An 18,681-nucleotide genomic window follows, 5' to 3' on the forward strand; every position below is an offset into this window, starting at 1 on the left:
GGGCGCGGTGTACTGTTATGTAACGTGTTAATGGATCTGGTGCTGACACGGTGTTAAACTCTGATTAATGTCACACTAAAAGGTCAGTGGTGTTTCTGCCAAGCCGTAGAAGAAGCCAAAAACAGCGTCATCATTTCTCATCTCAGTGCTTCAACATCACACTCTTGCTTTGCTGTACATTGTATTTTGTAGTTTTCCCACTGAGACACATTTGATGTACGCTGTATCACCAGTAAAAGCGGTGCCTCTCAATGTCACCAATGTCGATATTTCAAATTAAGGAAGCAAAGTCGCTCAACTGAAAACATACACTGTGGATAAACAGAATTTGGAGTGTGTGTGAGAAGAGGCTTTAAACAGTCGATTTTCAGCCAAACAGTGCAGGTGCTCTATCACAGCCAAGGTTAATACTAGTTTAGAACCCCTGGTCAAGAGCCCCAACAACAGGACACAACTGTAGCCTTGCTATTCCAGTGCTGAGGACACTCAACACCAAGTGGTTCCAGTTTCAGTTTCTTATAATAGGCGTGTTTGCATGCCAAACGCACATTGCGACGGGGATGGGGCTTTAGATCCCCGATCGCTGTCAAGATTCTTCACCCTCGCCCTCGACTGATAGTACATCACCTATGCACACAGTAGTCATAACATTTTTCCCACTGCTGGAATCGCCCCCTCGTTTTCCACATTGGAATTGGACATTACAAGACAAAAACAGAAGTTGTTTAATCGTTTTATGTTGCAGTGAAGTTGCAGTGAAGTTTCATTTTGTGTTGTATGACCGTACGCTTTATTTTACAGCTGTCATAAAGGATCACGCTTCCAGATAAGACTGTGATCCGAGTGAAATACTAAAACTGCAAGAGAAACTGAGTGGATTTCACAGACTAAGTGAATTCTGTTTTTGCCTCACAAATGATACGTACATTGCACGGAGGTCACGTTACGGATCCATGAATATAATATTATTATCTCAATATTCTGCAACTTGCAAGCAATATCGTGAATTTGACATCTTCTCAGACACAGGTGCATGCTCTTTGACCGGACTCACTGACCTGCTGATGGCCTCCATGCTGCCAGAGGGGCTGACATCGAGATGGCTGAGTGGCGAGGAAGTGTCTGAGGACTCTGGGCGAGCTGTCTCCATTGGCTCTGGACTGGGGTGTCTTAGCTCTGAGGTCAGTGGCAAAAGTATTGGTATGGAGAAGGACCTTGCATGTGGCGACCCCGCAGAGCGGCTTGGGTCAGGGATAACTAGAGTCATGCGGTCACTCACCTGTTTTACAGAGAGAGCGAGAGAAAGAGAGAGAGAAAGAGAGATGCCAATAACAGGTGAGTCTTGTGACAAGAAATATGAGACAGCACAAGAGGTAAATGATACGTGTACTCGTATCACTCTGAACGTCTCTGCACAATCAAGCTCTGACAACCGCACACACACACACACACACACAGAAACACACTGGAGCTTTCAACCTGTGCTCAGGTTACTATAAAACATACATTTGAGGATTTTCTGAGGTGAAGCAGAGAGCAATAACAAAACAACAAAGGGGTAAGAGGTTAAAAGGTTAAAAAAATGGGTTCATTTGAATGGTTGGACAGATGTTTGTCTTACCGTGCTGACCCCGAGTGGGTATAAACGGATAAAAGGAGTATGAATTGGGTCTGACGCCAGCAGCTTAAGTATTGATAATGGTCAAAAAACACCCACTGCTAAAAGGGGCTTGGCTCTATTGATAAACGTCTGTCGGTTGAATTAGGAGGCCTGCTTTTTGTTCTCTTTACACCAATTATCAGCAGAACCTTTCCATTTGGGGTTGAACCTAATGGGTTGTTCTAAAATCTATGGACGCTGCCTCCATTTAGTCATTGGTGCATTTAATGGGTGAATCTTTGGGAACATAATTAGCTCCACAAGCTTCTTTAGCTATAGACCAGGTATGGATTTTGCCCGTCAGGGCTTTGTAATTGATTTAGCTTAATTTGTCATTCACAGCAAACCGCAGAGAAAGAAAAAGCTGCTGCTGCTGCTAGTGTCGTACCACTGGAGTACAGCGCAAACAAATGTGAACATTAGCTTGTTTTTTTTTGAGGAAAGACATCATGGAGACAACATGGAAAAGTCCCCATCCTAAAATCCAGGTTGTGATAATGAACCTCAACAGTGTTCGTGAGATGGTGCTGTCATCTCGGTTGGTCTATGTTGTTCAGGTGTCGAGTTAGAAAGTAGATCATCTGAGGCCATTATAAAAAGGTATAATATTTCTCATTAGACACACTAAAAAGGGGCTTAGTGTATAAACTGACTATATACTAAACAGTGAATGATTTCGGACACGGAAACTCCAAACAGACAAAGCTAAAAATCGAACTGCAGGTCAGTTTCTAGTGTTAACCACTGACTAGTCATGCTGCCTCCATTCCTGGTTCTCACTTTCTGGCTATGCATAAAAAAGAGCTCAAACCGCACAACAAGTGGGAGCTAACTAGGCCAGATGGCAAAGAAGCCTGATGGACCAAAATGAGGATATGACCTGGTTTCTGAATCGTGGATGAACTAATAACTTGAAGGTTTGTGCCCAAAATCTCAAAAGACTGCAAAGAAAGCCAGATACAATATTTAAAGATTAAAACTGTACTTTCTCTTCCATCATCTGCTACAATGAAATGCAGTTGTAGCTGAGCTTAAAACAACATTTACAGCTGTTAACTGAAACTGGTGACAGCTCATCTCAGATGTCTAGTTTTTCAAAATGCGTTTGCAATATAACACATACCTGTTATTGCTTGCACTACAACCACAACTACTTTTTACTAGATGTTTCAAGGTGGCGGTTGTTTGTATAAGCCGTTTTGCTCAAAGCGAGAAAAGCTGACATTTCAAAAAAGTATTCAAATGGGTTTTTTGGCCATACCAAAGCAACAGAATGCTTTCTTGCAATGCAGTATTTATTCAACAGCAAGGAATTAGTGATACTCTCCTAGTGATAACTGTGCCCATTTTGCAGTCCAAAGCTCATCGATGAACATAAACGTCTCCATGTGAACAATAAAACACAAATTCCCATCGTAAATCAAACAGAACAGGCATGCTCAGGGCTCTCGAATTGAAGTGTGTGTGTGTTTGTTGGCCTGAGGCTGATAGATACTGACTTATTTCACTTTTGTCTTGCAGTGCCACAGTATCAAACATGGCGTAGCTTTGGTAGTGATGTGTGAGCGGTGAACATGTCAAGACTTTTAACTACATCTTTAGTAGTAAGCACCACGGCCAAATCTGTGTTGAGTCTGGAGCACAAGCCTTTTTCAGGAAATACTATTTTCATTTTCATAGGAAGAGTCTGTTGGTATCAGCTTAAACTCTCAGTCTGTTGCGTTAGCGCACCAACCACTGCTGAGTGGTGGAAAATGCGTCACCAGCTGTGGATTTTTCCTGCCAATGTTGCCACAAACACCCAGCTAGTTGCAAATGTAAGGGCATCGATCAGTGGGTCTCACGCTCCATTGTGTTACCTAATTCAGCAATAGATAGAGAATTAAAAGACATTTATTTAAATTCAAAATATTCAAGATTATTACTTTAAGTAACTATTGGATTGAATTACTGTTGGGCTGACTGTTAAATATTCATTTTTGTCTCTCCAGTTTCCTTGTTACTGTACACCTTCTTAGGTAAGGTCGAATAACTTCAGGCATCTGAAAACATTCTTAAGCTGAAATTGCATGCAGCTCCGCTAAAAGTAGAAGTATTTTCATTAACTGCTGGGGAAAGTAAACGTCCTTCATCAGCAGATGTTTTTACCTCCCTGAGCTTATATTGCTGCCATTACTTTTATCTCTACAGTGACACTGGTCTTTATCTCTGTAGCACATGTGGCATCAGATCTCTGTTTCAAGCTGAATTCAAAACAGAAACCACAGCGTATTCGTTCTTTGTTGTTAAACTGAAGCCAACCTCTCATTTGATCACATATAGAAATATGAACATGTACACGGCTAATCAAAGTAGCTGACTTCAGAACAGAAATTTGAAATCATTTTGCCAAATGCTCCCATATTGACCTTGATAAAATAAATGAAGCCAGAGCTCTACTACATGTACACAAACGGGTCACTTCTTAAGACTTCATTTTAATCAAATTCATGACCAAATGCAGCTTTTGTGGCAGGGTTTATTTGTAACAATACGACAACACAGTTGGAATGGCATAGCCGCCTGTGTGTCTCTCACTGCAAATGAGTGTGTGGTTGTTTCCTGCAGCTGACTGCCTTTATCAAATCCCATCATGTGACCGAGCAGCGAGGCCACATGCATCAGAGGCTGTCTGAGAGATGACCCGAGGCTAATCAGCACCAAGGCAATGCAGCAGATAAGAAAGCAGGAAGTATTTATTGGCAATGATGACATATTGAGTGTAGTAATCCATAAAGGCAAATCTCTTAAAAAAACAACAATTAATCACAGAACTTAATAACAGTAACAAACTGTACCTTCTTTTTCCTCTGCCTCGCCTTAGCGTTAGTGGAGGATTTGTTCAGAAGTTCTGCATTTTCTGGTGGTTTTTTTTGTCCTCCCTTGTAACATGTATTGAGAGAAAATGCAAAATAAAGACATTAACATTTAAAGTGCAGTACATAAACAGTTAAATGTGCAAGAATGCATTTACTAAGACAGCTGATAGCATTTTAAAAAATCCCAGACAAATGATGCAAGATAATACTAATTAATTTGTTGGATGTAATGTAATGATAATCATTAATTAACAGAACCTAAAGCAATTACTTTGCTACATTTTTTCTTTGCGTCATTATTTTTGATTAAAACTGACATGCTACAGTAGATGCTCCACAAAAAGAATACAAATACTGGAAGGTGACGTCTAAAGACTCCAATCCTAAGAAGAAAATGATAACATATCTCAGTTGCGTATTTTTAAATACACACTGACTGACCTGATTACCACAGCAGGCAGTATGCACGAGTCAGCTGACACTGATAACATCTTCAAAGCTTACAGAAACCTAAACAGACGCACACAGAAATTGCCTCCGTGCTGCAAAAAACGCTTTTCCAAAACATGTCGCTGCTCCGTTAATCACGTCGCACAGATCACATGGTTGGTGTTAAAAGAGACCATGTAAGGGACTTTGAAGGGGTCATGCAAGTTTGATCTGGGAACGTCACGCATAAACAACAAAACTGCATTTCACAGCAGACGGACAAAGACTTCCATATCAGGTGCACTGAGGGGCGTTCATGTGTAAACAAAGACGCACACGTGCAGGCGTGCTGCTGTGAAGCTGATCACACACCTTCGTCCTGGGAAGCGGTGTCGGTGGGTTTGCTTTGAGGTGACTTGGTGACTTCTTTGCGTCTGCATCCGTCATGTGCACCTCCTGGGACCAGAAAGAGGTAAAAAAAAAAAAAAAGAGGGTCACAGGTATAATGCACATCATACTGTACAATACAAACATTAGCAACAGATCATGCTAAACAGAGGAAATGTGTTCTTCATCTGTACAGTAGCTATGAAAAACGTTTTTAATACAACTCCTGGTTATGTTGTTGTTCTGCTTTTACTTTTCTTCTGTGAGCCTCAACAACAGGGTTCAGAATAGATTTTCCCGGTTGGACGATCTGCATCCTCAAACACATACACTCACATGAACACTTGCATGCACACCTCCTGCTCGTCAGTATTTTGTGACTGAAGGTAAAGGCAACACCGGCGATCATGTGCGCTGCGAAGGAAGGTCAGCAGGCGAAGGGGCCTTAGGAGGCCGTGTGTGCCTGTGCATATGCGTTAGTGTTTATGTGTGCATGTTTGTGTGTAAGACAATCTCATTCTGGCTGAAAGGGTTTCTGCCAGCAGGGTCTCAAGAGCTAAATCCGACTGGCATCAGGTGGCCAACAGTCGCTAATCAACGATCGAGACGTTTGCCATAGACTGTGAAGGATGTCTTTTCCAAAAGTGCCAACGTTTTGCAGTTACAATTGTGATGTGATATTTGAAACTGTATTCATACTGCATCTGTCGGAGCAGTAAATATTCCTCTAATCTCGCCTTCTTTAGTGGATTGGAACAAACGGAGTTTATTGCGAAGATATCAAAAATTCCACACTAGCTGATTTGGTCAGTGTGTCTCTGTTTGCATTGCCAGGGTATTAAGCACACGACTTCAATTCTCTGCCCTTTCTGTGTCGACTTTGCTGGTTTTCTGTATGTTCCCATGAGGTCACTCAGGGTGAAAGTTTGATATGTTTACAGGGCGGTAAATTCCTCCAAAGATGCTGACGTCATGTTGATCATTTTTCAAGGGATGTGGGGCGTCTAGGAACATTAATTCTATATTGGTGGATATCTTATAGGCTCAGCTTGTATTTCTTCCAAATACATTCCATTGTGACTACTTTAGAAAAGATTCATTCATTCATCACTAGAACTGTATTTTGTATGAAGAGTCACTTCCCAGGACAAACCATGCATCTCCAAGTTTAGGGACGAATGAAGTTATTCTGTGAAACGGAAATAAAACCAGAATCTGAGATGGCTTGACTTAAGTCACAATAAATGGATGGTTTGCTGCTGCGCTCTGCTTGGTTTGTTTCTTGCGGGCACATTTTCCTCAGATAGTTCCAGATGCAGCAGCAAGATGCAGCCAGGAAACCCAGCAGACCAGATCAACGAGCTAATCAATGAAGACATCAGCCATCGAAGCAGCAAATATAAATCAACAGCCAGAGACTCAAACCAGCCACCTGTGGAGGAGTCGATCCTGCGAGGCTGTGATATAAGATCAATTTTAACTTCATCATGTTCCCTTGTACTGTATTCATGAACTATCACTCATCAGGGTGGATGGGCAGAGAGGGAGATCACGGTCCAGAGAGGAACTCATACTGTTTAAAGTGCATTGGCACAACAGGTGACTCATGGTTATTTGTTCAGCTGCACTACATTGTACTGACCACCATCACATATCTATTTCATATAAACATCAGCATCTGGTGTCCCTGTGAGTTCACGGCACCTTGACAATGATAAGAGTTGACAGTTCTTCTGTGCAGCCTTCTCCGTCTCTGGCGAGCTCGAATATATTGCTGTAGTTCTGGATGAACTTGACCATTATCTTGTTACAGATATGTTGGTCCTTCATTGCTTCGAAACCCGGCGCCACGCTGGAAAAGAGGGAGAAGAAACGAAGAACAAAAATGAATGCAAACAGATGGGATTTTATCACGTTTTTTGAATAAACATGGCAGTAGCAGTGAAATAATTACTTTGCAGCATTGAACAAACTCAACAGTGATTTTGAAACGAAAATGAAAAGTTAAGTCTTCAGTTAGTGTTCTTGATTAACGGAGAATAATTCAGCTGTCCGAGTAAATATGATGTGTGATGCTACCGAACAGCTGTTTAAGATGTACACTGGGCTGCCGGCCTAATTATATCACTTCAACACACACACATGTACACACACACGCACATACAGCCTCTGATTAAGAGAACAGCTTGTACAGAATGAAGTATCCGCTACAGTTTCTTCTTCTCTATTCCTTCCAGTAAGGTCCCATCTGATATCATGCTGGGTTCTCTGGCCTGAACACCCCAGTTTATTCCTGGAAGTTGCCCACCAGTCACTAGTTTGGGAAACAGTAGCTTGTCGGTCAAAATGTACGAGTATGACTTGAAACTCGCTGCCCGGTAAGCTCATCATAAATAGACCAGTGAGAACAGAGTTACTTTATCCAGCAGCTGCATGGAGGCATATGAAGCGACTGATGCATCATTTATTTATGAACATCATAGTAACAGTTGAAAACATGATGACACCATGGAACAATTTCTTACATACATGACGAATATCTGATGCAGTAGTTTAAATACAGGTGTCTGGCAAAATGTTAAGAAGTGTATATAAATGGATTCAAGGAAAATGTATTGCCACTTAATGTCAAGTAATCCTCACTAGCAAACTTTTACAGTCATGATTTTATCTTAAATAAGCTACAGCACCACCTGCTGGCCAAACCCATGTTCTCCATATGTATTCTAACTTTTATGTTCATTTAGACTCATTTGTGTTTTTCAAGTATACATTTGCCAGTTTTTTCGTGATTAACCTACATAGGTGTTCCCCCAATATTGCCTGCACTGTGAAGTCTGAGTTTTTCTTCCATTCTGAAATAAAAATTACTTTTAAAACGTAAAAGTAGAAGTAAAAAGTACTTTTTCTTTTTTTGTCTTCACGTATCGAAAAAGACAGCTGCAATGTCTGTGGGTAAGACTTGACTGGTTCATTGTCTCACTCGATATGTACTGCATGTTTTGAGGTTTTCATCATTCGACCCATCCTGCCGCTCTGACATATGAAACCAATGTTTAATATCTGACTCACTAAACAGAAATAGGGGAAAGGGGATTGAATCCCTCCGCTTTAGCCACCAGGACTGCCTGTTTTTTCCTGGACTAAGCCAAGTTGTCTCACTCTGTTATTTACAGACTGCAACAACAAAAGTTTTGTGAAGGTCACAGTAAAAACAACAACCTTGCCAAAACCTTCAGGAATGCCAGTTATGTTCTTAGCGAACATGACTGCAAATGCTGTGATGTTTAGTTGTGTTATGTCAAGTTGCCTCCTATGCCCTTGAATGTGACACATTAAAACTAATGTCAGACTGAGGCATTCATTTAACTCCAACCCAGTTGGAAATTTGATTGCGAGTATGATAATGATGCAAGTATAAAGTGATTTTACTGACTGGAACTAATTCAACATTTTTATATGACAATGGAATAAGTTAGATTTCTTTCAGTTTTTACTGTAACATTTCTATATCCGTATGTATTTAAGCTGATTGCTTTGCATAACTCTCATCAACCTCATTTCCAGCAGCAACAAGCAGCAGTTATCTGACAAGATAAGATATTCAATATGTTTTCTATGATAAACTGACTGTACGCCACATGCTCACCCCCAAATGGTAGACAGACAAAGTTAGCAATGAGCTGGTGAACAAAGTACAACATTTAGCAGCTAAAGAGCCAAATATTTCCCTCACAGGCTGGTGGAGACCAAAACAAGAGTGAATATTGGACTTGAGTTAATCAGGTCAGCGAAGAAACGACTCTAAATGAATGCTATGATGTTGCCTTGTATCTGCTGAATGAGTTTATAGGCAAGTATTTTCTAACATGTTCATTCGAACATTATCAATCATATGATATTTTTATATAGTATCAACATATCATATGATATATAATCTGTCAATGTGCTTTGTTTACTGCTTGCTGAGGAGCCCCAAGAGGCTAAAACATCAATTGATGCAGGTGGAAAGATATTAAAGTTTCAATAAAACTGTTGTCAATAGAAGTAAATACTTCAATGTTCTCTGAACATTGTCTGGTTATACGTTATATACGCATATTATACAAGGCAAAAAGAGAATACTGGCGTGATGGTGAGATTGGACCACACCTTGCCTGCATCTACCTAAAAAACAGGTTCAACTCACTGGAAGACACTGGGTCCAAACACAGTGGCGAGGTTGAGGGCGGTCATACGGTTTTCTTTGTGGTTGCACTCCACAAGGGTGAGGAAGTGGCAGAGGTAGCGGAGGAGGCTGTGGTGGACGTCTGGAAGCTGCTGGAGCAGGTCTCTCATATCTGACCGAGACACATCATCACCGCACTCTGTAGACACACAATCAGATATCAGAAAAGGTCAAAGGTTGGGATCCTGCTCAATTTTCATTCCACTTCTGGCTTCAACGTTTTAGCACGAAGGTTGATAAATGCTCCAGTACATGAAGTATTTTTGGCCACAATGAAATTACCTAGAATGAAATGATGAGTGACACAACCGACTTGATTTACTTTAGGGCAGGAAAGCATAAAACATCGATGCTTTTAGTGAAACACGTTCACATTCTCAGTTTAGTAAATAGGGTGACAGCTCCGTCCACCTGATTTCTGTAATATCTAATCTTGAGTTGTGGTAAATACGTGAGCATTAGAGCAAAAAAGCCTGAAAGTATGTTGATGCTATTACTCCGGACACATAATTAGGTCAGAGTTGGATAAACGGATATGGCTTCTGATCCCGAATGAATGAGTGACGCAAAAGAGCGTGCGCCTACGTGTGTTAGTGTGCACGTATATGAAAGCAAGAATGTGTGCCCGTCTGTCTGAGTAAATAGAGCGTGATGGGGGGAATAATGCTTAGAGCGATCACAAGTACGGTACTCTTGCTGAGTGACGTTCTGATGTGTGTGCACAAGTCTGAAAAGTACTTGGTCGTTTTTTTTTTTGCAGGTTAGTACATTAAACAAACACACATTGAGCGATGGAAAAAAACCCACTTACAAATCAAAGCAATTACACATATGTAGAGGCCCCTTGAACAAAGAGAACGCACATCAACAGATAGACCACCATATAGCCAGACAATCAGAGGACCAAATCACTGCAGAGAATACATACAATGTGATGGACATAGGGACCAGCAGAATTCTTCCAATTTAAGGTGAGAAACTGCACATTTTTGTTTGAATTTTTCACATGTAAAATAAAAGGCAGCACGAGTGTTATCTATTTTTCCTTCAATTAAAAACAAACCAAAACATGACATTGTTATGCATCAACCATGATTTTGTAATTTGGGGCAAAATGCAGAGAAAAATGGTGGACAGAAAAATTGTAACTGCTTTAAAATGAATGACATCAACATTGTGACGATATTGTATTGACTATTGGGGCTTTTACAAAATACTGACACAATGAGATCTTTGATGGATAATCCTCAGTAATGTGGATATACTGACTAATTGGGTAAAGGCAAATAATAGAACAGGAAACAGGAAAAGGCAAGACCTATGCCATTTTACATTATTATGATATTGTTTGTCCAAAAAAAGATGAAAACGCTGTACTGTGTTAAATTAATTTGTCGTAATCAGCTATCGCCTACTAAAGCGGTACACTGAGCATGCTTGGTTCATTCATATATGTGTGTACACTGTGTATGTATTTATGTATTATTTTGGCATACTTTATTTTTACTTTTATTGATCTAATAAATCTACACATTTAGTGGCGCGCCTGAGACAAACTGATCAGTGTGTTACTGATACATAAGATACACATTTAGCTGCAAAGGTGTGCATGTAGCATTCCTAATATATGGAAAATAAACTATGTCTAATACTGATACTAAAATACTGGCTACGGGTAACCGTAATCTGTTACAACTATGCAAACGCAAAAACCACACATTGGGGATATTGTTATGTGGTTACGTGTTTTTTTACAATCTAGAAAGCTGTTAATGAATACAGTTTTCTTAGAAGCCAAAATCAAGACTAGAAACCATTTCGAGCTGTGACGAAATCATTATTTTCATTATCAGTTAATCCGTCAATGGTTTTTCTAAATTAACTGGTAAATCATTTCGGATATTCCCCTAAATAATGACAAATATCCATCACGATTCCCAGAGCTCAATGTGACATCTATAACTGGCTAATTTTAACCCTCACAGGTATTCAATTGAAACATTTTGAATTGAGGAATGTAAAAATCCTCACATTCGACACGCTGCAACCAGAAAATGTTTGCACTTTTAACTGGATAAATTACTCAAAAATGTTTAATGAATTGTCAAAATAGTAACGGAATAATGGTACTTAAGTCTTAAGTCTTACCGTCCTTATCGACATGTGCAACTTAATTGAGGAAATGTATTGGTCGATCGATGTGTATATATATTTTATCATCCTGCTATTCAATCTGCAACTTCATCTGCCGTAATCCAATCACTTTATTTTAAAGTTTGCCAAATACTGGCAAGGAGGTCCAACTGATTTTACAAAGTACAGTATAATCATTTTAGTCACTAGTTATGGCCAAGTCTTGCATCAAAGAGATGTTATATAATGCAGCATTTGGCCAAAGTCCCTGAAAAATAGGCTGATATTGATGGGGTCTGTGGAGGGAATAGAAATACTGCAGCTAAAATGTGTGCTTTCCTCACATTAAACTGATTGAACCCAGTGATGGAGGAGAGAGTGAGCAGACACTTCACCTGCCAAATATCTCACACACACACACTTAACTCTGCAGTGCCTTTCTATCCCCTGCCTGTTGCAGATGACTGCAGTACTAATAGTGCAGTACAGCAGCTAAAGATAACTTTGCTCATCATCCAATCAGAGTCAAGACCCAGATACTCACTCCACTTGTGAGGGTATAAATGTCACAACGTGGATTTGGGGAGTTGTTCAGAAAAGGTATCACATGATGGTTTAAACATGTAAAAACTAATCAGCTTGAGCTGGTAGGATCATTCTAGAAGACAAAGAGGCACATGAGACAGAATTGGAACAGCAGCAACTACTTTCTGTTACCTTGGTAATGCTGTATCAGCACCTGTTGGACTGTTGGGTCTACCAGACCCCTTGGCAGGTCCCTTAGGTACCGTTTGAGCAAGCTGGCCACCGTACATGAATCAGATTCAGAGAGAAGGTCTACATCCTCTCCACTCTCCAGCCGCTGTTTCAGGGTTTCCACGGCACGCACATTCCCATTCACTCTGAACAGACCCTCCTGATGCAAGGCTGGAGGAAAGTTAGAGAAACATACAGTTAACTCATGCCATTAAGAGACAGCCTATCTGTCAACTATTCAAAAAGAGTGATAACTAGGGGGGGGGGGGGGGGGGGGGGATTAAATAAGCTGTCACCCAAATGTTGGTTTTATTATCATGTTTTCCACAAAAGGCTAAAATAATGTTTCAGTCTTTAGCTGATTTAGCTATAGGTTTTAGGATTTTGGCCAGCAATGGTCCAAGCAATCTTAACAACTATCAAAGCAACTAAATGGCAAATTGCCATTATATCCTATATATATATATATATATATGTTTTGTTTTTTTTCCCAGCGGATGATTTGGAGAAATTGATCTGACCCCTTGATCTTTCACGGAGCACAATCATCAGGTCAAAGTTTCTACTTCAAGTTACACAATGAATATATCGTAACATAAACTTGATATTTGATTATCTTGACATTTGCAGAGAAAGCATAATTTAATAGTTTAGAAATATTTTTTATTTTTTAAACTCTGGTGATATCCAGTCATCATTTTTTAATTGTGTTTATATTTGCTCCTTTTAAAAATGAATTAAGAATTGTAATTACAGTTATCTGGAACTACTTTCTACCCAAAAACATAGTTCCTGAGGCAGAAACTTTAGGGCCTAACTAATTAACCCTAATCTAGCGTCATTATAGAGTTATTATAGTCTTCATCCATGGCTGAGGTATGACAGATCAAGTCAAATGTCATACAACAAGAGGCCTGTAGTTTCAGCAGCCATAAGGAAGAAGCTCCCACTTCCTTGTACTGACATCTAGCGGTCAAACAGAAGAACTACGGAATATGATAAAGTAGGTCAACACCAAGTACCAATCCAGTGTGTTTTCAAGTTTTAGCTTTTTCAGTACAAATGATGTATACCTTACATTTTTGTACAGATCTTTTTGACACCTAACCAGTCATCATGTCTGCATCTTTTTTTACCTTTATTGTTATCATCTGGGCTGAGAGCACATTGATGACATTGATTATCTAGGTGGGATTGGTAATATTGTTCTTTGAAGTATTGTCTGTGTTTTTTCTTTAGATTGTCATTATGTCGTTTTTATTTAGTATTGCATCGCGTGTTTTTTCCCTTTCTCTAAAAATTTTCTCACCTGTCTAAGAGAACCACTTTGTATTTGGGTTGACTTGTCCTTTTTCTCTCTCTTGTTTTTTGGTGGGATGGGTGATATGATATCTCTGATTATTGCATCACTGAAACTGAAAATGGTAAATGCTCTGTATTTATATCAGGCTTTAGTAACCCTTGTAAGATCTGATCACGGTTTAAACATGTTAGATTCCTAACACATTGCCTTATTTGGCGGAAATCACTACTTCTCAAACTGATAATATTTCTTCATACATTTCTATCATTTATTATATCTGTGAAATTCTGAACGGGTCTCTTAATGTGCCCACTCATCAAAAACGAAAAAAGCCAATTTAGATTGTATCTTAAATAAGATGATCAAGCATTACAGTGCTCTATTTGCTCTATTCTATTCCGTCGTTTTTTTCCTCACCGTGCTTACGGAGATGCTCAACCATCCTCCTCAACACCAGAGGCACACCATCCTCCACCAGACCCTTCTCCTGCAGCTCAGACAGGGATGCTCCAAACAGCTTGGTGTACTTAGCTGTCACTGTCATGGGTCGCAGTGTGGGTATCTGGACCATCTTCTTCATGTCTTCTTTAACCTGCACCGCTGTCTTGTTGTGCTGCAGAGAGAAGAGCAGAGAGCAGCACTCAGCCACCGACGCTATGCGCATAGAGTGCATCAGCTCAGATACCACAGAGACACCTGTCCTGGTGGAGGGAGGCTCTCTCTGCTCCGCAAACTAAAAGGTGTGTGTGTGTGTGTGTGTGTGTGTGTGTGGATGGTGATAGTGTCCCCGTGGAGTCCATACATGCACTGTCATACTGTCATGCACTTAGAGGACAGAGTGTTCTTAGAGCTGGGGTGGGGAGGGCTGGCCGTGCATGTGTTGCTACGACAAATATCAGGTTACCACACAACACCTTTGGTCAAAGGCATTGTCAGAGTGGCACAAACACCTGCACAAATAGACGTACTGTATGTGCACACCTGTAAAGGTGAGGGGATGGCCAGCTGCATTATCCATGGCAATCATTTTAATGTGGAAGGATGATTAGTCCAATTCACACTGAGAAAACATTAAACATTGTGTGCCTGAAGCTTATATATTAACTGAGAGGGAAGCATTCAAGGGTCGGCTTTTTGAACAGAAAGGTATTTTAATCTGGTGAAATGTGTGCGTGACTGTGTGTCCAGTGGTGGAAGAAGTTTTCAGATTCTTCACTGAGGTAAAAGTATGGAAGTATTGACAGCATATTATACTCACAGTAAAACTGACTCCTGCTACTAGCATGCAGAAAATATAACCTGTATGTTATATAATATTTAATTATATTATTATTATTACTTCATTGGATTGTTATTATTACGATATTATTGTGAAAATCTGTAATAATGTAGTAGCTGGTTGAGGAGCTGATTTTATCACTTTATGTACTGATGAGTAGTTTAATATCGATCATACATGACATTTTATGAAAAAATAATATATATATATATTTTAAAGTAACTATTAAACATAGCTGTCAGGTTAAATGCATTGCAGTAAAAATTATTTGTTTCCCCCTAAAATGTCGTGAAAAAAATGTAAATACTTAAATAAATTAAAGGTATCTCAAAATTGTACTTAAGTACAGTAGTTGAGTAAATGTGCTTTGTTACTTTCCACCACTGCTGTGCTCTAATGGCCCATTTTAACCCATTCCCCAAAGTAGACAAACCTTGTAAACCAGAGTCAAAGCATGTATTTATTGTGTTAATTCACCAGCTGTTAAGTATTTCTTATCTTATAACTCGTCACAGCTGGGCACGTGCTGAGTGTAAACACTGAGTGCACACACAGTCTCCCTTTAACAAGCCAACATTAGAAAGAGCAGGGTAAGAGTCACTCATTTGTTAAGCACTTTTAACTGCAGCATAATGCATTTCTGCCTTTTAATTAGTATAGGAACCAAGAGAGTTAAGACACACAAACCAGACGCAGACTTCAGACACTGGGCGAAGAGGAAAAGACCTCCTGCACATCAAAACAACACAGTTTAACTCTCGTACCCATAGCTACGACTACACCATGTGACATATTTGTTCCCGAGATCACAGCTTCAAACGGGTGAACTGACCCGCACGATGACATGAGAGGCCCTGGCTATGATTTCGTCACAAGGAGGTCCACAGTGACACAGTAATTTGCCCATGTAGGGAAGGTAGAGTTGGTTGGTGAAGAGGAAGCACCACTGAATTTATGTCCCATGTGGCCGATTGTTTAAACATGGATCTGAGCGTGTGCCACACTCAAGATCTTTTCCATGGCAGATGCTCTGGCAGCATTAATACTACATGTGTCTGACAAGCTTGTGCAGAAAATGTGTTATTGGTGCTCAGTCATCCACTCCTTTGTGACAGGTGCATGCAAATATGCCAATTGTATCTTCCTGATGAATGTGAAATAGTTATTAAGCACACTTGAATTTTAATTCTGAATGCTTGGATTTGTACTTACGTGCTAAACTGCACTGACATACTGTATTTTAACAATAACAATAGACTGGCTAGGTCTTCAGGTGTTGGAGAATGTTAAAAGTCTGTATAAATAAGAAGTTTGGGTAGGTATACAAACTGTCTGATTCTTCAATGTTAATTGACCACAGCACAGATTAAGGAGCAATGGTTGAGTTGAGCCTTTCAGGTCTGCAAACTGGCTCAAATAGTACTACTACTGTCCTACTACTACTACTACTACTACTACTACTACTACTACTACTACTACTACTACTACTATACTACTACTACTACTACTACTATTACTACTACTACTCATGCAGGGATTAAGCCAGTCTGAGCTAGGTCTGACTGTGGACTGAACCAGCAATGAACCAGAATAGCAATAAAAGGATCACTAATAAAGTGGACATCCACAACACAATATCAGAAAAAACTTGCAAAAGTACGAAAATAGAAATGACTCTTGAGATAAAACAAACCACAAGGATCCAACAAAACCACATGTATATAAATGATTTCTGGAAGTGATTTAACATGGAGCTTTTTCTTTATTTATTCAGCGATATTGCTTACATTCTGCAAGTATTTCAATTTCAATTGAGAAAACACTTATTTAAATCAATTTGCAGGCAGTATTTGTAATAAAACCTGAGCTGAGGTGTTGGACCATGTAAAAACCATGTAAAAACCATGTAAAAACCCCGGGTTGTGAACAAATACATACTTGTGCTTTTGTCAGTACTTCAGTGTGAAAGTACTCATGAATTGAGCATATCAAAACCGCACACTCCTCCCTCAGTGCTGTCTTGTTAAGCGCTGTAGTTGATAATCAGAACTTCAGTGTTTGCAGCTACTTTTAAGGTTTTTGTTAAAGTGTCCCTGGCAATACAACAAAAAGCAGCTACAGAGCCAGAGAGAAATAAAACAGTCAGGAATGAAAGAAAAAGCACTTCCTGTTGGTACCCATTTGCCTCTATTGTGTACCAGGACGGTCTGCTGTGATTAGCCTAATAATCCTCATCCTCTTCCCCCTCCTCCCACCCTTACATATTTTCACACTACAACTTCTAACAGTGAGAAAACAAACCTATTGTCAAGGAACTATAAAGAGACTCTGGAAGCTGTTGAAAGTTTGCTCTCTACCCTTGAGAAGTGTTTTCAAACATGTCTAAGTGTCGGATCAAAAATACTTCTTTGAAACATTTTGTACAGATTATACTTTGTATAGTTTTTTGAAAATGTGAAACACACAGAAAAACAAGGCAAGGCAATCCCCTGTGTCTTTAAACTTGTTCATGAAGAGGATAGCAAGCCCAAGCATGTGCCCTCCTTCCCTAAAACCTCCACCCTCCCCCCTCTCTCTCTCTCTCCCTATGTGGGTGGTCACTGGGAGCAACAGCTGCTCAACTCAAAGAACTGCAGACGTGCCGTTTTATGACACAACAAGTTGTCCGTCACAGAGGTTTAGTTCATGTAAAAACACTACTTCCATGAAAGGAAACTTTGTGGAAAGTGACCTCATTGCCAGGAAGAAATTACCTCCAGGAAACAAGAAGCTACAGTGTGTATTTCTTCTCTTGCACTGTTACAAGGATGGCCGACTTAAAGTAGTGCTGACAAGGAATCTGCGTTCTTCGTGGGGACCGCAAGCGAAAGTGTTTATCTTGATGGCAGCAGTCTTGTATTTAGAGAGCAACGTTTTATTTAGGGAGGGGAAGAAAAATGTGTCCCTACTTGACTTTTTTAAAAAGCCATTTGTTTCTACTAGACCATTCTATAGCGTCACAACAGCGTCCCGTTATGCGTTCTTTAGCCCTGAACCACAGGTTGAAGTCTTTGAGGTGACGCATGCTTTGTAGTTTCTACTCACACAGATGGTCAGAGCTCCTGCCCCCATTCTCCCACAGAAGAAACGCCTGCAGAGGCAAAGATGAAGGGGAAAAACTTCTGCTCTCTCCCCTCCTCCTCTTCTCACTCTGTTCCAGGACACACTCTGGGAGTTTTCCCAGTGAGAATCCCTTTTGCTCTCAAATGTGCCATCGTTACACTCCCAAAAAAACACAACACAAGTAATCCACGGCAGGAGAGAGTGTAAAGAAGTGCTGTCAATACCGGTGGACTGACCCACGAGCACAGATCAGCGCGTGTCTCTTTCTCTTCCTCCCTCTTTATTCCCCTCTCTCCTCTTGGGCTGAAATCTGAAACGAGCTCTCCTATTGGCCGACAGGTCTGATCATGTGATTAAGGGGTTAAAACCCAAAACTTTAAATCTGTGCCTGCAGGACTCGTATGTCTGCAAATGAGGGAGGAAAAGAGGAGGGAGCCTGTAAGTACCGAGAAGAGAAACAAAGTAATTATAATATAATTATATATAATAGTTTTTTAAATTCCATTTTAAAGAATAAAACATGGCTGCAATGTTTATATAACTTTG

The 18,681-nt window shown here is 40.1% G+C and overlaps 1 protein-coding gene across 4 annotated transcripts in view; it reads right to left on the reverse strand.

Annotated features, from left to right (window-relative positions):
- Positions 1 to 18,309, reverse strand: part of fam13a (family with sequence similarity 13 member A) — a 50,120-nt gene extending 31,811 nt beyond the window's left edge. For 3 of the 4 annotated variants that reach the window (XM_079278161.1, XM_079278162.1, XM_079278160.1), the window contains exons 1-8: positions 18,118 to 18,309; positions 14,172 to 14,367; positions 12,413 to 12,622; positions 9,524 to 9,701; positions 7,039 to 7,186; positions 5,320 to 5,403; positions 4,498 to 4,581; positions 1,059 to 1,279 (exon numbers count right to left, since the gene is read on the reverse strand). In XM_079278161.1, coding sequence (XP_079134287.1) covers positions 1,059 to 1,279; positions 4,498 to 4,581; positions 5,320 to 5,403; positions 7,039 to 7,186; positions 9,524 to 9,701; positions 12,413 to 12,622; positions 14,172 to 14,367; positions 18,118 to 18,144 — 1,148 coding nt within the window. In that variant the 5' untranslated portion in view covers positions 18,145 to 18,309. The remainder of the gene's footprint in view (positions 1 to 1,058; positions 1,280 to 4,497; positions 4,582 to 5,319; positions 5,404 to 7,038; positions 7,187 to 9,523; positions 9,702 to 12,412; positions 12,623 to 14,171; positions 14,368 to 18,117) is intronic. The other variant, XM_079278163.1, reaches the window with a different exon arrangement.
- Positions 18,310 to 18,681: the final 372 nt, after the last annotated feature.

The sequence above is a fragment of the Melanostigma gelatinosum genome (assembly GCF_949748355.1).
Source record: "Melanostigma gelatinosum genome assembly, chromosome: 11".
Classification (NCBI taxonomy): domain Eukaryota; kingdom Metazoa; phylum Chordata; class Actinopteri; order Perciformes; family Zoarcidae; genus Melanostigma; species Melanostigma gelatinosum.